The following is an 18,550-nucleotide window of genomic DNA, read 5'->3' as shown; positions in this document are numbered from 1 at the left end:
CGTAAGTTTTAGGTAGGAGGCTTAAATATGGCGTACATGACATGAAAACACTTCCAACACGGTCGCCATTTTTGTAAAAATGTGAAAATGCGAAGCAGGGAAGGTAAAATCCGAGCTTTCAACCTATTTTATTGCATTCAATTCGTATGCATCTATCTGGCCAACAGGACTTAGCAAAGTGGGCAGGGATATCTTGTGTTGGCTTCATCCCCCCTCGCAAAAGTTTTTGTTTTTTGAAAAAAAAAAAAGGAATTCTGATTGAAATTGGTGTTTCGTGGGAATTTCTTTTTGTCAGTATCTTTAACCCATTAATCGATGACATTTGTCCTCGCGTCAGATAGGCGAAATTTGATCCGTCTTGAGTGCATGTGTTTGTTTACGCAAGATTACGCAGTTGTCACGTTTTGTCAATTAAAATAGAAAGGAAAACAGACAGAATGCTTTCCTAAAGGAAAAGTTTATTCAGAAATGTCTGTTTACGCCCTGGTCCACATGTATACGTATTCGCATCAGATAAAAGAAATTTCCACTCTGGAGAGCGTTTTCAAAAATTTCTGGATGCGGCCGGAAAATACGCTGGATACATGTGGACGCAAGCCGAATTTGTAAAAAAAAATTTGCGTTTTCACAAATTTCCGGATACATGTGGACGACGCCTAAAAAAATGTCCGACCCATGCAAACCAATACAGCGACAAGATTACCTGCGCATGCGTTTTAAGACCCAGATGGCGATTTGTGACTGAATGAGGAAAACAAAAACAAAAAAAATAACGAAGGGCAATTTTCAACTTGGTCTCCCTTTGGGAAGCCCGAGTAATGACTAAAATGGATTTGTCCGGAGGCAACCAAAAGGCAATTGGTGTTTTCATTTCTGGCAGTGACAACAAAGAATTGGGCTGGATTCCAACTTTCAAGGAGAAAGAAATTTCAGTAAAATTGATTGTGTCATAAAAATGTCCTCAGCTGAGTTGTAATTCGTCAGTTTCCCTGGTTTTTTATACTAGTTGTTTGAAAAATATTGGTACAGACTGTTAAAACATTTTCTTTTTAAGAGTCAATGACAATAATTCATGCTATGTCATGTGATACCGATTATGCTCACCTGTCTATTAAAAAACATAGTGTTATTGAGTTTAAAAAAAAAAAAACTAAAATATCCTACCTGTGTTTATACTACAGTTACATTGACTTATCTATTCATGATTGTCTTGTTTACATTAGTTTCTTTCTTTTCTTTATGTAGCTATAAAAACTATAAATTATAAATATTATATTATGATGATGATTATTGTTAATATTATTATTGTTGTTATCATCATACAGCCACCTAATGGGATAGTTTGGTGTCTGAATGCTATATAATTAATGAAGAACAAGACTCCGTATCCACTTGACCCATGTTTGGCTGAGGGGTGCCGCCGGGGGTTTGAAACCCTGACCCTGTTTAGGACGAAAATAACCTTAAATCCCTACCCTGTGTAGGACAATGTCCTCAATTTTAAGACCCTATTTAGGACAGAGGACAACATCTAGCTCTTGTGTTACACAAGTGTTTATTGGCAATAGTAATAACATTTAAAGGCCCACTGTCACTTACCGGACGTGATTTTCCACGCATTAAAACGCGAATACCAATAATTATTACAACGATAAAATAATACACTTCCTAGAAATAATGGCGAAAAATCCCAAAATTTCGCATTAACAGCGGTGAACCTTAAGTGGAAACTCAATTGACGTGAAGCATTGTTCACTAAAATAAATGCAGACTAACGTCTCTGATTTCGGATTGCCAAATACTTGACGACAGTCTTGCAACCATACCCTGTCTAGGACGGGTCCGGGACAGACTCGCTTGAAATTATATACCTTGTTCAGGACAGAGGGGCCAAAAACCATACCCTATTTAGCGGCACGTCCCCGTATAGCCCATATAGGGGAGTACCCCCCCCCCCCAGGTCCGTATCCATACTTAAGCTTGTCCAATTAGGAAAAATAAGATTTGGCTTCATTCAATTTTGGAGCTCATCTGAAATTTTTTTTAGTAATTGGAAAACATGGAGCTTTATTATATATACAAGACATTCAAAGATTGCAAGGCATCTTGTGCATGTATGTTACTAAAGCATATTATATGTTTTAACCCTTATCACCTCAACATTAGGAGGGTCATTTTCCCCTAACTCGCCTCAACTTGCACAAACTGGCAACTGGCAAGCTCAATTTTTCCTTAACACGCCTTAACTTGCCTAAGCTCGCATTAGCTCACAAAATCATGCGGCGAGTTAAGGTCCCATCAAGACGAGCGAGTCAGTTGTGGAAAGTTGCAAAGGTAAACTTAAATCACAGTAAAGTTCAACTTTATATACTTAACACCCCAGAAAGTGGAAAGGTTAAAAAAAATCTCCAACTTGTTTTGGTAGGGCAACTGCCCCCCTTCAGCCCTTACGCTAGCTACAGCCATGTTTGATGACCCAACATTTGGTGGCAGAATACAGCTGTTTCAATTAACGTTGTCAGAACGTTTCTGCCCTATTATACCATTCTATGGCATTGACAACCTTGTGGTCTTGTCACGTACACTTGAGGCCTTAAAGTCTGGCAACGTTATTTAAAACAGCTGTATATAAGGTCTAAGAAGACACAAACTAGTTTTATTGCTCCTGGCACCAGAGCCTGGATTACTAAGACGAAGATGAAATAGTCCCTGAATGTTTAACTATAAGTCATTTTTTGCTGGGTCATTAACTGAGAGGGTTACCCTGTACAGTACATAGAACATTTGTTTAAGTTTCAATACTGTTTGCGGTATCTATCTGTTTATGATATCTGTTGATTAGAAAATTTTAACAACTTGATTTTGTCTGGAATTTTAAAAGGAAAATGAAGAATAAAAGTGTGTATGTACTTGAAGTACGGGTAGTTGGATGGAAGGGGTAATGGTCAAAGTGGATCTGGGTCCCACAGTCCAATATTTCCATGGAGCCATAGGACTATTTCCATTTTTCTTATGGCTTTAGTATCAGTAGCAATCTAACACATGAAGAAGGAAATTGTCTCAAGAACATACAATATGTTTTATTTGTTTAAGGGTGTAATGATTTGGGGTAAGGAAAAGCTGGGACATGCATGTTTATGGATCTACTGCATATTACATTGTATTCTTTCCTAAGAGATGTCTTTCAAAGACAAATAATTTGATTAAAACTAGCTTAATAAAACAAGGATCTCTTTGTACACTAGGCAGAAGTTTACTCCACTACATTTGAACCATATTGCTGTAAGGTACTCGGTCACATTAAATGCCACACAATGAACACTTTAAACGTTACTTTGTACCATAAATTGAAAATCATTTTTCTCATAGAGGTTTAAGATCTGTATGAACCATCTATGTTTTCAATTTGTCCTGGAGGTTTAAAAGTAGAGTTTTGTATAATCAAAGAGAGCAACGTAGAGAACAGCAGACCAATATTCAAAGCATGATGTCTGGTTTCCATGGCCTCCAGATTTCCGTGTCCCAATTTTTTTGGCTGTTCTCTCAACGGACATCAATAAAACTAACTGCTAGTAGTCTTTTGAAATGCAAAGTGTGTAAATTAGAAAAAAGAAGATACTTTTATTTAAAACAGGGTAATTCCTTCAGTAATTATAAAAACAAAATTACTTTTTTCAACCAAATCCCTAAAAATTATTAGCAAAATGCTATTAAAAAGGTTAAAAAAAAAAAAACAGAACAATGCAATAATGGGCAGAAGGAGAACCATTCAAAGGAACAGTGAAGATCAGGCCGAAAGGACCTGTTATGTCTTCTCCTACTGCTCCCACCCCTTTGAATCTTGACGGCAAAAGACCGAATATGATGATTAGTATAATTGAGGCTACGCCCAAAAAAAAAAAGCGCAAAAATCGTATCCGTGCAATGTCTGGTTTTCAAAATATGACAGTAACAAAACTTTCTTACAGAACACCCACGAAACCACAAAACCATTAAAACCGTAACACCAGTAAAACCACGAAAGCATTGAAACCAATAAACCCGTGAAATAAGAAAATAAAAAAGGGTGAAACAATGAAACTTTGAAACTCCTGAAATCACGAAAACCATGTAACCACTAAAAAAAATTGGCACTCGAAGGAGTGCATGTGGTTTCAGCTACCATCATGAAAAGTTATTGTCTGTGTTGGGGAATCTCTTCAAAGATCAATAAATGAGGAAAGGCAGTCTATGACTGCATGTGGCTGCTGCCTTATTTTTGTAGAATATTGCAGTCTAGTTGCAGTATAAAAGTAATGTTATATAAAATTCAGTTCTAGTCAGTGCCAAAATGTGCAACGTAATTTGATCGTTTGTTTACACTTTAATACACAGGGGACAGAAATAGATATGGTTGGGATCTCTCATGGTTTTAATACATCGCTGTTTACATAAGATCGCATGGCCACAAGAAATTCCGTGAATCAAGACACACAGATAAACAAACAATAAGCTTTTTTAATTGAAAAATTTATTCAGACAGACCTGTGTTCACGCCTAAAAAGCAAATTCGTACAATTTTCGCCTCGAGTGAAGCGACGTCAAGCGATCCAAGCGAATTGCGAGTCACTATTGTAAATCATAGTAAAGCACAATTTCTCGACTGTTAAACTGAAAACGTTTTTCGAAAATTTCGCCCACTATTAGAAATATGGCAAATCGGTCAATTTAACACAAAGTACGGTAAAATTCACATTCAAACCTGTAGTATTGTGGATTTCCAGGAGCAAACAAAATTTTCCGAGAACGTCCACGGCTCATGTGATGATTTGCAGATCATGTTTTGCGATCGCACATGTTTCGCCTTGACACACTCTCGAACAGGAATTTCTTCGCTATGAACCCACTGATTTCCTCTTTTTTAACAGCCAAGTGTTCCTTAGCAGTTGTTCTTGTGATTTACAGTATTGAAAACCTGTGTTTTCCTTCCAAGAACCACAAATTGCCACCTAGAAAATCCACGCGTGAGAGATCAGGCAGCCATTTTGAATTGAATACAAGGATCTTCAAAGCCGACTGAGATCTCGTAACCTGTCGTGGTGACCTTTCGGCATTCCGAACTTGACGGAAAATGGACTCACTCTGCGATCGCACATGTTTTCGCCTTCACACAATCTCAAACAGAAATTTCTTCGCTATGAACTCACTGACTTTTTAAGCAGCCGAGTGTTCCTTAGAAGTTGTTCATTTGATTTACAGTATTGAAAATCTGTGTTTTCCTTCCAAGAACCACAAACTGCCCCCTTGGTGAGCATGAGAGACCCGGCAGCCATTTTGAATCTTTCGTACGAACAAAGCCGACTCAGATCTCGTAACCTGTCGGATCCTGTCGCGGTGGTGAATCATCGGCATTCCGAACCTTTACGGAAAATGGACTTACTACCCTAAAGTTTCGATAGTAACGACCCTTCGAAAGTAACGACCCGCCGAAAGTAACGTCAAAACTTTGTGGCTTCTAATAAATCCCGAAAATAGCGAGCCCCCGAAAGTAGCGAGTCCCCCAAAAAGTAGCGAGACCATGCAGGTTTTTTTATTATTTATACAAATACCGAATGTCTTTATTATTTTCCAATCCATAGTCAAACTTTTAATGTAAAATACTAATATCTTCGTGCACGGACAAATCGATCACGATAATTAAGGCACTTCAAAACAACGGAAAGTGAAAACTAAACTGGTAGAATTTCGTTTTAAACAGGAACGTTTCTTCAAATTAAAATTGAAAACTCTATATATACTGCAGTATAAAACGCATTGGTGTGTCATGGACTAAAAGCACTGAGTTTATCTTTATTCCTCTAATCTGATTCTGTCTGGTTTTTTTTCAGCTCTGCAAGAATATTATAAATTTTTATTTCAAAGAAAGGAGCCAGTAGTGCTAGCTCGTTTCATGGTTTTGTTCCCCGAAAATAACGAACCCCCGAAAGTAACGAGCCCCAAACGCTGCTAATTCCGAAAGTAACGAGGCTACTATCGGAACTTTACGGTATACTTACTTTATACTTACTTACACAACACGATGACAATGTAGGTTTCAGCTTCTGAAGCTGAAACCACAACAAATAAAAGCAATAATCCCGTGAAACCACGAAACCATTGAAAAATAAGAAACAGGGGAAACCAAAAACCCATAAAACCACAAAACCAAACTGAAACCCTGAAAACCATGAAACTAATATTTACAAAAAATTGTAAACATTGAAAAATGTCCTAAATATTTAATTTTCACTTCAGATGAGAAACATACCATTCATTATGCCTATAATTATGTACTTTATCAGACTGGATGTTTTTGGAACATAACTGGTTTGATTTTTAAAACAAGGTCTTCACAACGTGTGGTGTCAGACACCGAAAACCCGATTCAGGAGCTGTGAATGCAAGATCATCGCTTCACATCTGAAATAATTATCGGATCGAAGTAAAACATGTATTTCTTGCAATAGTTTACCGTGGGCTATGTTGTGAATTTTTTTGAGAATTTTGAGTTTTTCGCTGTTTCACGACCTCTGGTTGACAGACATCCACTCTTAACTATATACGATCCGCTAATTACAACTGTCAACAGCACTCCCGTAAACAATAGGCCTCCTGTAGTGTTCGAGGAAATATTTGGGTGCAAAATATGACTCGCCATGCGGGCTACACAAAATACACAATTGGTTTTACTTGGCGATTTGATTGGCTAGTCAAGTAACTATGTTTACACAATAACTCACTGCTGATTGGTTGAGATGTTACTCGTTAATTTAAGAACCAATGAAAAACCAAAACCAAAGCAATAACGAAATTACTTTCGACACTCGAATGAAAACCGCTCTGTCGGCAGAAGCAGGGCGGATAGAAGGTAGAAGTATCGGTTCCCATTGAGCTGAAAGAGGAAAAATTCCAAATTGACAAGATGTCCAAAACTCCAGAAGGTAAAACCTCTGCTTAACGTTGCAAAGTTGTGTACTGAAGTGTTTCTCTATTTCATCAACAGGACATCTTGACAGCGTTCGCTACCGATTTATGCTGACTCATGCAATTGAAACATTAAATTCCTTGTTTGCCAGCTTAAGGTAATCCTGGAGGCTAAATCGAATCTTTCGGAACATGACCTTTTTTAACATATGCGAGATTATTTAAAATGGGACCTGAACGCCAAATTTCAGAGATCAGGACTGAAGCGTTCACGAGTAATAAGCGAGAGAAGTTTGGTTGCTATGAGGTCTTTCGGGTAAACACGGACTGCCCATGCGAAAATCCTTGTGTCGTCTTGGTGTACAATTCGCAAGAGTAAGATGTTGACAGATTTGTCAATAGTGCTCTCTTTTACGCAAAAGATGAGATCGTTCCGGATCTTTTATAGGTGGTTTTCACCTCACACATCGTCACGCAAGTGAAAAAATAAAATCCTCAACCATTCAATAGATAAAGTCAACAAATTGATATGTTGTAGAAGAGTGATACATAAACAACGTGTGAAACCCACAGGGCTGTGCGATATCTCCTAATCGAGTTATTCGAGAAAATGTACCACGGAAAATTACAGAGTTTAGTATGGGACGCCATGTTGGTGCCCCGTCTGATGGGCACCAACATGGCGGCCGGAAACCAGCAAAAACATCTGGAGTTTAGCTTGGCTATTTCAAGGCCTTTCTTCTCTCTGCCGAACTTTCACACATTGACATTAACGCTTCTATTACATGTTAGCTTATCAGACCTAAAAAAAACACGAGGTGAATCGATGTTTTCATGTACGTGACATGTTTAGAGCAGTCCCTCTGTCACGCACTGCGCAAAAATCTAAAATTCAAACTGCTCTATTTTCAAAACAAAGAATGCTATCCTGCTGAAAACAAGGAAGCCGATGGAATTTAGATTTTCTTATATGTGATGAAGATAAAAACCCAAATTATGTCTAGTTATGAATTCAGTTTTTTATGACGTCATGTGAAAACCAAGAAAATGAAATAAAATTATTGCCTTCGCTAACGACATCATCTTTTGCGATCAACTCAATGGTGAACGACATAGAAAATGAAAGCATGGATGCTCTTGACGAGGAATTTCCTCAAAACCGGTAATTTGAACTTCTTAGCGTAACTTTTTTAGGTCTTTTAGGTGATTAATATTGTTTGTAATAATTGCAATTCACTTCTGAGCGCGATGATTTTACAAATAAACCCTACTTTTTTCTTTTCACTACTTAGTAAATTACCTAACAGCACATGCTATTCCAACGTTCTCGAACCACTTGCTGAGCCTTGGGCATCGTCAAGGCTTTTCGACCAGCCTTTCGGATTGCTCGCCGCCATAAATAAATATTTTTTGCGATAAATAAATCTCTTTTGCAATAAAAAAATATCTATAATATATCTCTTTATGAACCGTGAATCTGATCGTTTTCCAAAGTCGTTTACACAAGTGTTGCATCAAACTCGAACGTGTCAACACACACTGAGAATGATAAAAATTCACTTTTTTAATGAAACGATCACCTGAAATGATCCACAAAACAAAGTAAAAGTAAAACTTTATTGAATTTCCGAGTCAGGATTTTTCAGACTCAACATACCAAAGCATATGAATAAGTCATAAGTTTAAACGAGTATCGAATAAAATATCTAAGCGTTAAAATCATAATAACAGATAAAAACATCAATAGGTTACTCTCCAAGCTGACAGAAATGATTTAAAAAGGAATTCCGAGTCTAAGTTTCCTTTTGAAAGTACACAGGCTGTCTGCAGCAGTGACCTCACGTGGCAATGAGTTCCAGAGTTTAATTGCTCTGTATAGGAAAGTTCGTTAACCTGCGGCCGATTGATAGGATGGAATATTAAGATAGTCCTTATTTCTTGTGTTGCGATCATAAACATTAGATCTTGTCACAAGACGATCACTCAAGTAGCTAGGTGCTAGCCTTTTCACACACTTAAACGCAAAAACGCCTAACTCCTGAAGAACCGGTGTTATGTGATCAAATTCATGTTTTGATCAGATTTTTTGCAGCTTACAAAAAAATGAGCAAAGAGACGATAAATGCTGTGTTTCAGTTGATTTTCATTAGTAAGATGATATAAGAGTAGAAGTTGAGTTAAACTTATGTACTAGTCCAGTGAATAATTCAACCCTCCTTGTGTATTCTAAACCTGTGAGAAAAAAACTTGTGCATTGCCTTAGAATTTTGATGTTTAGATACAGACTGTTTGGACTATTTTGCCTTGAAGATGGGGTCAGCCACTCGGCCTCGCAAGAAAAGTCTTGTCATATTTCCTGTTTTTGTGAAATAATTAAACAAAAATTTCAAATCCATCACCCATTTACAATTACCAATTGGCAAATTACTTTGCGGTTGCAACGTAGCTTTTTCGATAGCTGAAAAGTTATTGCCTGTGTTCGAGTGACTGTGTCTGCTTTATTGACTCCCTTTTTGTGCATTTATGAGAAAGTTGCAAAGCTGGGGTGTTACTTCGGTAGGTGTGTGGAAAGGGTGCCTTAGTGGGGTTGCAAATTTGCCGACAATTTTAGGGAGGTTATTTTCCAAGTGATAAAGGGGACTTTTTAGACTGTCATTATAGGCATCTCTCTAGCGATCACAGAAGTTTTTTGTATAACGTTATTGACCAAGTGTGAGGTCAGGATGGCTGGACATTGACTCCTTCAACAGTTGATCCTGAAAGTACTATTAATTTCAATATTTATTTATCTATTTATTTATTTACTTACTTACTCACTCACTCACTCACTCACTCACTCACTCACTTACTTACTTACTTACTTACTTACTTACTTACTTACTCACTCACTTACTTACTTACTTACTTACTTACTTACTTACTTACTTACTTACTTACTTACTTACTTACTTACTTACTTACTTACTTACTTACTTACTTACTTACTTACTTACTTACTTACGTACTTACTTACTTACTTACTTACTTACTACCCTCGTTTAGCCTTACTTTGACCATCGCTCTCCCTAGTGGGACAGCCATATAAAGATCCTAAACCAAGATAAAATACTGACAAAGATTTTGAAACTGTGCTACACAAGTTACATGTTTGCATTAAATGTAAAAATGAAAAGATCTGCTTGCATCGCTCATTCTCAAGGCTGAAATATCACTTCACTCACTCCGCCTTGAAATTGACCCTAATGTGCCAAATCTTACCTCTCTACACCCTCATTAAAAGCCAGTTTTCTTAAACTTAATTTATGTACCCTGTAATAATAAAGAAAATGAAATTGTAGTAATATTCCAGTAGATATGATTTTCCAAACTGTCTGTCTAAGCAAAAGCCAAAAAAGCTTCCAAGTAAGCAAGTATCGATTTCGTTGTCAAGTGAAACAACCTGCAAACGTGCATAAATTTGAATGGTTTCAAGAGGACATTTCCTGATTAGGGTCAAGTTGATAGCCTGACTCCTAATTGCATGTTAAAGTTTGGGTTTATATTTATTATTGTCAACAATATAGATTGATTCTCGTAGAGTTTAACTTTAATGAATACCGAGACCCGAAAAATTGTACAGACCTTATCACTAAATTTATCACAACATTTTCATTACAGTGTGTTGTAGTTGACTATGACGTGTCAAAGCCCTATAAATGTCTATCTTTGTTGCTCAGGGCAGGATGCACCACACTCAACTCGTCAGACGGTACATTCTATTCAGCCCAGTGAGATGCATTGTAGGGGAAGTACACGGCAGCATGATAAACCGACACCTCTGTACAGTCAAACACAGCCCCGAAAAGATGTTGTTGTTGTTGATACAATGCACAAGGTTATTTCCCCAACAGCCTCCAGTGAATACAATGCACCGGTAGGTTTGACCCAGGGGAGGGGTAGGGGAAAATAGCGATTATGCTCTGTGCCAAGGTAGTGTTATGGCAGGAGCTATTAAAATCCAGTTTCTGTTGCACGAAGCAACTTGGGGTATATAACTTCTTCCCCTGATGGCATGCTTGTCCATGACAGCATTTGGCTCCTGGATGTTTTTGTTTATTTTTATGCAGTGTCAAACTTCCCCCTGTAAGAGCATGTTTTTTTCATGATTTGGAGGCCTCAAGTGGTACCTCCCCGGAAACTCTGGAACTGAAAGGCAGACAACAAAACCAGTTGGCTTTTGGAATATCTCACTAAGGCCAACTTCTGTAGCAAGTTTCATCGAAATCAGTTTGCCAACGTTTCCAACCTCTGGAAAACTTTCTCAGACAATGGCACTTAAGCGCTGCACCGCTCCCACTTGACAAATGTTTTAATTCAAAGTTTCTACAACTTTCTGGTGCCTTGCTTCAACTGCCCGTTAAGTCCAAAACTTGTGCAAAGCGGAGTCGTGGAGATAAAAGTGGAACTTGACAACTCTGCCTCATACACACAGTAATTTGATCATCAGAAAGTTGCCCAAGACTAATAAAACTCTTTGTTAAGCAGTAACAATACGACCCACTGCATTTCAAGAGGTTTGACCCAGGGCCTTCATTGGTGGCCAGCAGCAAGTTATTAGGGACCTTCAGATTTGAATACATTAGTATGAGATTGAGAACGAATACAACTTTTCAAATCCAGTTTGGCTTAGAAAACCGCTTATCCGCTGGTAAACAGCGGGAAAGGATGTGAGAGGTTTTTTTTTTTGGATGTGACTGATTTCAAATTTGAAAGTCGTTTTTGTACTCAATCTGGTTATACGCTGGTATGAAGGTCCCTATTATGTCTAGCAACTACGGTGTCAGTAGGGCTCTTGAAAGTAACTGAATGACAACAAGAATTATACGAGATCTTACTTTGCTTGTGACCATCTGTTCTCTTTGTAGCATTGGTTTCTGCCAAGCTTTAATAACAGCCTTGTTAATTCTAAAAACATTTCAGTACTGCTCAAAAGTAAGTGACCTGTCTCGTCTCTCGATACGAGAATCTCGTCAGTAAGTACTCGTGTAAGTACATAGAACATTACATTTGTACAGTTTCTTTCCTTAGTTTCTGGATCAATCCTTGGTTAAAAAACTGGGCAACCAGCCGTTACATTTTTAACAGTAAATAACTTAACATCTTGTTTTTACACAGTCTCAACAGTTTCCTCAGCAGTACGCTACTATGGCTCTTATTGAACAGTACGCCGCACGACAGGACCCTGTGGCACAATCAGTTGATCTTGGAGCAAGTGGTAACACTCCAGGACTTTGCTGCTCAAAAGTAAGTTACCAGTCTCTTCTCTCGATACGAGAATCTCGTCAGTAAATACTCGTGTAAGGACATAGAACATTACATTTGTTTCGTTAGCCTTGTTCAAGGTTGAACCTCTTAGTCCGGCTTTAATTGATTTTGGGGTTGGGGGTGGGGGTGGGTTGGGGGTGTTAAGGGGACAATCCAACAAGCAAGGTGTCAGTGAGTCTTTACTGCAGTCAAATGCGAAAAAAAAAAAATCAAGGTTTTAACGTTGAGTCCCGGAGCTTATTTACTGCATCAAAAAATAACTTATCGGCTTGGAGCTCTTAACGTAAAAACCTTATTTATTTTTTGGACAGACTTGTCTTATTTTATTTTATTTTATTTTTACATTTGACCATGTTTAATAACACTGCAACAAGCTGCTGTGGTGAAGTTTTTGCAGTGGTGATGGAAATAATTAGGAAAAGGTCAAGGAATGTTAACTTTACGTGTTTAATTTCGAGTACGGGTTCCACCAGAGATAATATCTTTTACACTGTACAGTACAGCTCTTTCTAACATTTTGAATATTCTGCTATTTTTGATTTCTTAACATAAAAATTATTGTCAGGCAATTCAATTGGAGTTTAGCAGGCATATATGTATATTTTAATCTCTGATTTTAAAACTAGCCGTTTTCCTTCCAATTTTTGGTTCAAATTTAACATGGTAATCCTAACATTCCAAACTCTCAAATTAAAATGACGATCATGTGAAAATTGTGATACTCAAGTTGAAGATGTTCATGTTCCTTCCTCCACTTTTTTGTTGCCTGGAAAAACGAAAAGCCTGCTCCAAAACTGTAAGAGGAGTTTTGTAGATATGCTTGGCTGAATTTCCCATCTAATATCTGTCAGTTCAAAATCTTATAATTTTGCTATTTTTTAATACTAAGTTTTGGAATTTTACAATTGTCAGCCATCTCTTACTGATGCTACTCACACACCTCAATTAAACGCTTGCCGGAATCAGGATGTGTATGCAGAGCAGGGGGAAGCCGGGTTCATTGGAGATTTTTTCCTGGGGTAGGTTTTAGTCATTCACTAGACTGCGCACTGGCCAGCAAAGCAAGCAATTGAGTAATTAATTATAGGGCATGTAGTTAGGAGAGTCTGACAGTGCAGTGGGAGAGAGGGAAGCACCTGCTTTGATCACTGGTTTGTTCTGTGGGATTAATCAAGAAAATTGTAACACTACAAGAACAACTGTGAAAATAAATAATCTGAAACTCTGAGAAGATATGTCTGGCTAAGCAAATTAGAGTCCCATAAACAGTGTAACAATAAATTATTATTACACTGCATGTTCTTCTTCAGCTGAATAGACGACTACAGCTAACTCACACATTTGATCAAATTTTTATTCAATTCGCGTCTCAGTGTTGTACAGTTTTTTCCATCCAAAGCAAAACACTGATGTTTGATCCTGTTTGTCTGTCGAATTCTCCGTTTTTGACAGTTGACTTTCATATGAACAAACAGTACGACTGAAATCTAGAAAATCCTCGCGAGTGAAATTATAAAAGTCACTGAAGGTGTGAAATATTTCTTCAGCTCATACACCGAAGATCGGACGATCTCTTTATTTTAAACAGACTCATCCCTTTACAAATTTCCACGTTTGGTGGACGAATCTTGTTAACCACACAGGACTTCTACATCCACTCCACTCTGTCCGCTTTAACTTCTGTGCTTCCAGAGAGTCCACAGAACGTCCCGTCGCTGGTCGGCCGCGACGTCTCCTTTGACGATCCATCGACAAAAATGTCGATTTCGGATGCTAAAACACTTCCAAACTTACAAAAATCGAACTTATATCTACAACAGGAAACAAAGATTACAAAAAGTGGAAAAAGGAAGAGTGGATGATAAAAATTCGGGCGCGATTTCAAGAGATTGTTCCACCATAAGCTCACATCGAATTTAGTGTCGACCCGTACAATTTATTTGAGCCGGTCTCTTCGCGCATGCGCTTAACCGTGAACAGCGGACTTTAAATAGACAAATGAAAGTTAATTCACTTCCCTAAATTTTGTGTGCATCATGAAAAGTTTGGCGAGAACACAAAATGTACGTCAACCATACTTGCGTGTGCACTTGCCATGCTCTGCAGACTGGCGTAAAGAGATCAAGAGCTGGTGTTTTAAGCGTCAGTCACTTAGCTCTTTCATCAGAGCAAATAACGCTTGAAATGTCTTCTCTCAAATCTCTTTGCGGTGGTCAAATTACATGTACCTTAACCAAATCAGTTGATAAAACCAAATGTTTGTTGCCGATCGAAATAGACAATGATAGATTCTGTTTGCTATCAATTATTATTGAATGTTTTGGAAATGTTATAAGTCCTATCATAAGCGATCATTCACATGGTTTATTAGTCTGTGCACAACCACTGGATCATAGTAATATTAGTCTGTTTTTCCACAGTAAGTGCTGTTGTTACTTGGAAGGAAACGTTTTGTAACATATACAGTTTACCTAGAGATAATAGGCTACAGCAGTTTCGCTTCCGCTTCTCACATAGATTGTCACCAAAAAAAGAACTGGATCGTTTCCATGTAGACTGGCAACAAATGCGCCTTTTGCTCTACCCCTGATTGAATGAAACATACCTTTATAGAATGTACATTGTAATGTTTCTACTAAATTTTTTCCACAGGTTTTGGCCCGTTGTTGGCATTATCACAGCACTAGCAGTACTACTACTGTGGAAGCGGTTTAAGACAATGCGTGACTGACGTGCTGTCAAAACCCCTAATGCGCAGACGAGAGTCACTCAGCATACTTAGTTAAAGTGGCTTACTACAGTTTTAATGGAGTATAAGGGCACAACTTTTAACTCTTTTAAAAAAGGTTCCCAGCTGTTTTTCCCTTCACTATTTACTGTTTGCTTAAGTCTTTTACGATTCTATGTGAAATTTGAACAATTAGACGTCAACAAATAGCCAAAATGAGCGACCGAGTATCCAATGAGAGACTGGGCACTAGTTGGTTAAGTCACGTTTTTCTCAAATTCTACCCGTATGACCCCACCTGAAAATTTCAGGAATAAGAAATTGGGTCTGATTTAACATTCATGCAAAGTAAAACAAAAATCTGTAAGGCAGTTTTTGTGCAAACTGAGAGAATGTGAAATCAAAAATAGCTCAAAATCTGTCTTACAGATTTTTCAAAAATTTTGGCTCCAAACGTGATTCACCCGAACAAATCAACCGTGAAAATTTTATCATAAGTTGTACGGTAAGTTTTCGTGCAATCCTCGAACAAAGGCAGGTTTTTACAACCTCGGACGAGAATTGAATTGCGCATGCTCTTTATTTAAGCGCGCGCTCATGTAACGCCATGTATCGTGTGCGAGAAAGGTACAGTAAATTAGAGCTCTTTTACCGAATGTTTATCAAACTTTTTTGCCATATTTTTTTTGGCCCTAGGCTTGATTACATGTTTGAACGGAGTTTTGAAACTATCGCTACATACACCAAGGAGATTTGACGCCTTTCAAGTGCTGAAGTGGTTTTTGTTACTTCTTGAGGTTACTTGCGTCATTTTTGCACGCGCGACAAATAATGACGTGTGGCAGGCTATCATAGCGCGCGCCACTAAGTCTCGGAAAAACTGTAGTAAGCCACCTTAAACAATATGTTTGTGCCTATAAATGTTTCGAAAAGGAACCTATTCTAAATGTGTTTGTTAACAAGGTAAATGTCCAGTGGAAAATAGAAAATTATCAGTATTGTTCCTAAAAATAAGTATTGGAAAGCTATTGTAAAGTTTTTGTAAGTTATTGTAATTCGTGCATTTCGCCCCTTTTAGGAGTGAGGAGTACTTCTCGATAAAACGTATAATTACACTGTAAGACAAATTTTCAAGGTTGTATTTAATAATTACCTTACTGTTAAACTCGTGAATGGAGATGGTCATGCTATTTAGCTTGTTTGAATAAATACAATGGCGCATAAATAAGGTGGTGTAGTTAAATTTCCGTAATATTGTTGTGTCCTGGGAGCTTGCAATGATACTGAACAAGATTTCCTTTATGGTAGGGAAAATTTGGCACGCATTCTCCTTATTGAACCAGCTCACGACCTTTTGCAAAAACATTTTGGTAAACGTACATTCGATAAAAGAGTGCTCAATTGAGTGTTTGTCTCCACGGTATAGACATTCATCGTCCGCCTTAATACCAAATCTGAATAATTCTTTCTGAGTTACTATCGTTCTGTGGATTAATTTAAATTGAAACTCTTTTAACTTGGTTTCCTTGCAACTGGTTTTCAGTGATTTAACGATCTTAGTTTATACGTCTTTGTTTAATGAAAGTTTTTTGCTCCAACGTTTAGGGCCCGTTTGTTCTCAAACTCAAACAACGCAAATAAACCATTCACCCGGAACGATTCAATGGCTCGAGTGAGGCTTTGACCGCTCGATTACGCGTTTTTATTGTGTCAGTTGTGTACCTTTTTCTTCTCAAGCCTATCCAGTTATCTCTTCTATACACACCTGCTTGTGGAATAAACGAAAATTCTCAAAGCCTGAGGACGTGCACGATGGCGGTCGGACGGTGGCCATTTACGCTCTCTCGATATCTGTCTCTTCTTTTTCTGCTTTCCACTACTATTTCTTCGTTACACATTTATCGTGTATCTTATCCTGCCGCAGCTTTCTTGGTTGCTTTTAATAGTGACAGACACAACGTCCCTGATCGAAACCACTGTTCTAGTCGTCACTACAGTACAAGCCCTTCAATTCCACCATGTTGGAAAGCGAGAGCAGGACTCAAACTCGCTAGACTATCTTTGTGAGCAGATTATTTGGTTCTTCTATCTGGAGATGTTAGTCTCAACCCTGGGCCTGTTAATGGAGTGAATGACGTCGCCAAACTCCGTGGACTCAAGTTTATTCAACAAAACGTACAGAGCCTAGGCGATAAAATTGATCAGCTTCGCCTTTTTTTACAACTAAAATATGCTACCTGTGTTTATACCACAGTTACATAAACTTATCTATTCATGATTGTTTTATTTACATTAATTAGTTTCTTTTATCACTAATTTATTATTCTGTCAACTATTTATGTAGCTATAATAAATATTAAATGATGATGATGATTATTATACACGACATTCAAAGATTGCAAGACATCTTTTGCATGTATGTTACTAAAGCATATTATACGTTTTAACCCTTATCACCTCAACTTAGGCGAGTCATTTTCCCCCAACTCGCCTTAACTCGCACAAACTCACAACTGATAGGAAAGCTCAATTTTTCCTTAACTCGCCTAAACTCGGATTAGCTCACACAATCTTGCAGCAAGGTAAGGTCACAGAGTAGGCCTCGTTTCATCAAGACGAGCGAGTCAGTTGTGGAAAGTTGCAAAGGTAAACTTAAATCACAGTAAAGTTCAACTTTATACACTTAACACCCCAGAAAGCGAAAAGGTTAAAAAAATCCTTAACTTGTTTTAGTGGGGCAACTGCCCCCCTTCGGCCCCTCCGCTGGCCACAGCCATGTTTGATGATCCAACATTCGGCGGCATAATACAGCTATTTCACATAACATTGTCGGAACGTTTTTGCCCTTCTATACCAGACTATGGCAAAGACAACGGCGAAATTGTGACCTAATTTTAAAGGATTTACAGCTACCCACATGACCTTGTGGTCTTGTCACGTACACTTGAGGCCTTAAAGTCCGACAACGGTTTTTGAAATAGCTGTATATAAGGTCTAAAAGACACATGCTAGTTTTATTACTCCTGGCACCAGAGCCTGAATTACAAAGACGAAGATGAAATAGTCCCTGAATGTTTAACTATAAGTCATTTTTGCTGGGTCATTAACTGAGAGGGTTACCCTGTACAGTAAATAAAACATTTGTTTAAGTTTCAATACCGTTTATGATATCTATTGATTAAAAACTTTTACCAACTTGATTTTGTCTGGAACTTTGAAAAGGAAAATGAAGAAAAAAAAGTGTGTATGTACTTGAAGTACGGGTAGTTGGATGGAAGGGGTAATGGTCAAAGTGGGCTGGGTCCCACAGTCCAATATTTCGCAGAGGAGTTCATGTATGACCCTATGGAAAGGGTTTGGGTTAGGGTTAGGGTTAGGGTTAGGGTTAGGGGGAGCCATGGGACTGTTTCCATTTTTCTTATGGCTTTAGTATCAGTAGAAATCTAACACATGAAGAAGGAATTTGTCTCCAGAACATACAATATGTTTTATTTGTTTGAGAGTGTCATGGTTTGGGATTGGGGTATGGGGTAAGGAAAATTTGGGACATGCATATTTATAGATCTGCTGCATATT

The 18,550-nt window shown here is 38.0% G+C and overlaps 1 protein-coding gene across 1 annotated transcript in view; it reads left to right on the top strand.

Moving 5' to 3' along the window:
• The first annotated feature begins 6,921 nt into the window (after window positions 1-6,921).
• The window catches only part of LOC146460286 (uncharacterized), a 45,946-nt gene continuing 34,317 nt past the window's right edge, over window positions 6,922-18,550 (top strand). Inside the window, exon 1 of the mRNA XM_085088240.1 lies at window positions 6,922-6,959. Coding sequence (XP_084944366.1) covers window positions 6,941-6,959 — 19 coding nt within the window. The 5' untranslated portion in view covers window positions 6,922-6,940. The remainder of the gene's footprint in view (window positions 6,960-18,550) is intronic.

This window comes from Pavona decussata, unplaced genomic scaffold (assembly GCF_977016875.1).
Source record: "Pavona decussata unplaced genomic scaffold, jaPavDecu1.1 SCAFFOLD_214, whole genome shotgun sequence".
Classification (NCBI taxonomy): Eukaryota; Metazoa; Cnidaria; class Anthozoa; order Scleractinia; family Agariciidae; genus Pavona; species Pavona decussata.
This window is presented reverse-complemented; position numbering and strand designations above follow the sequence as displayed.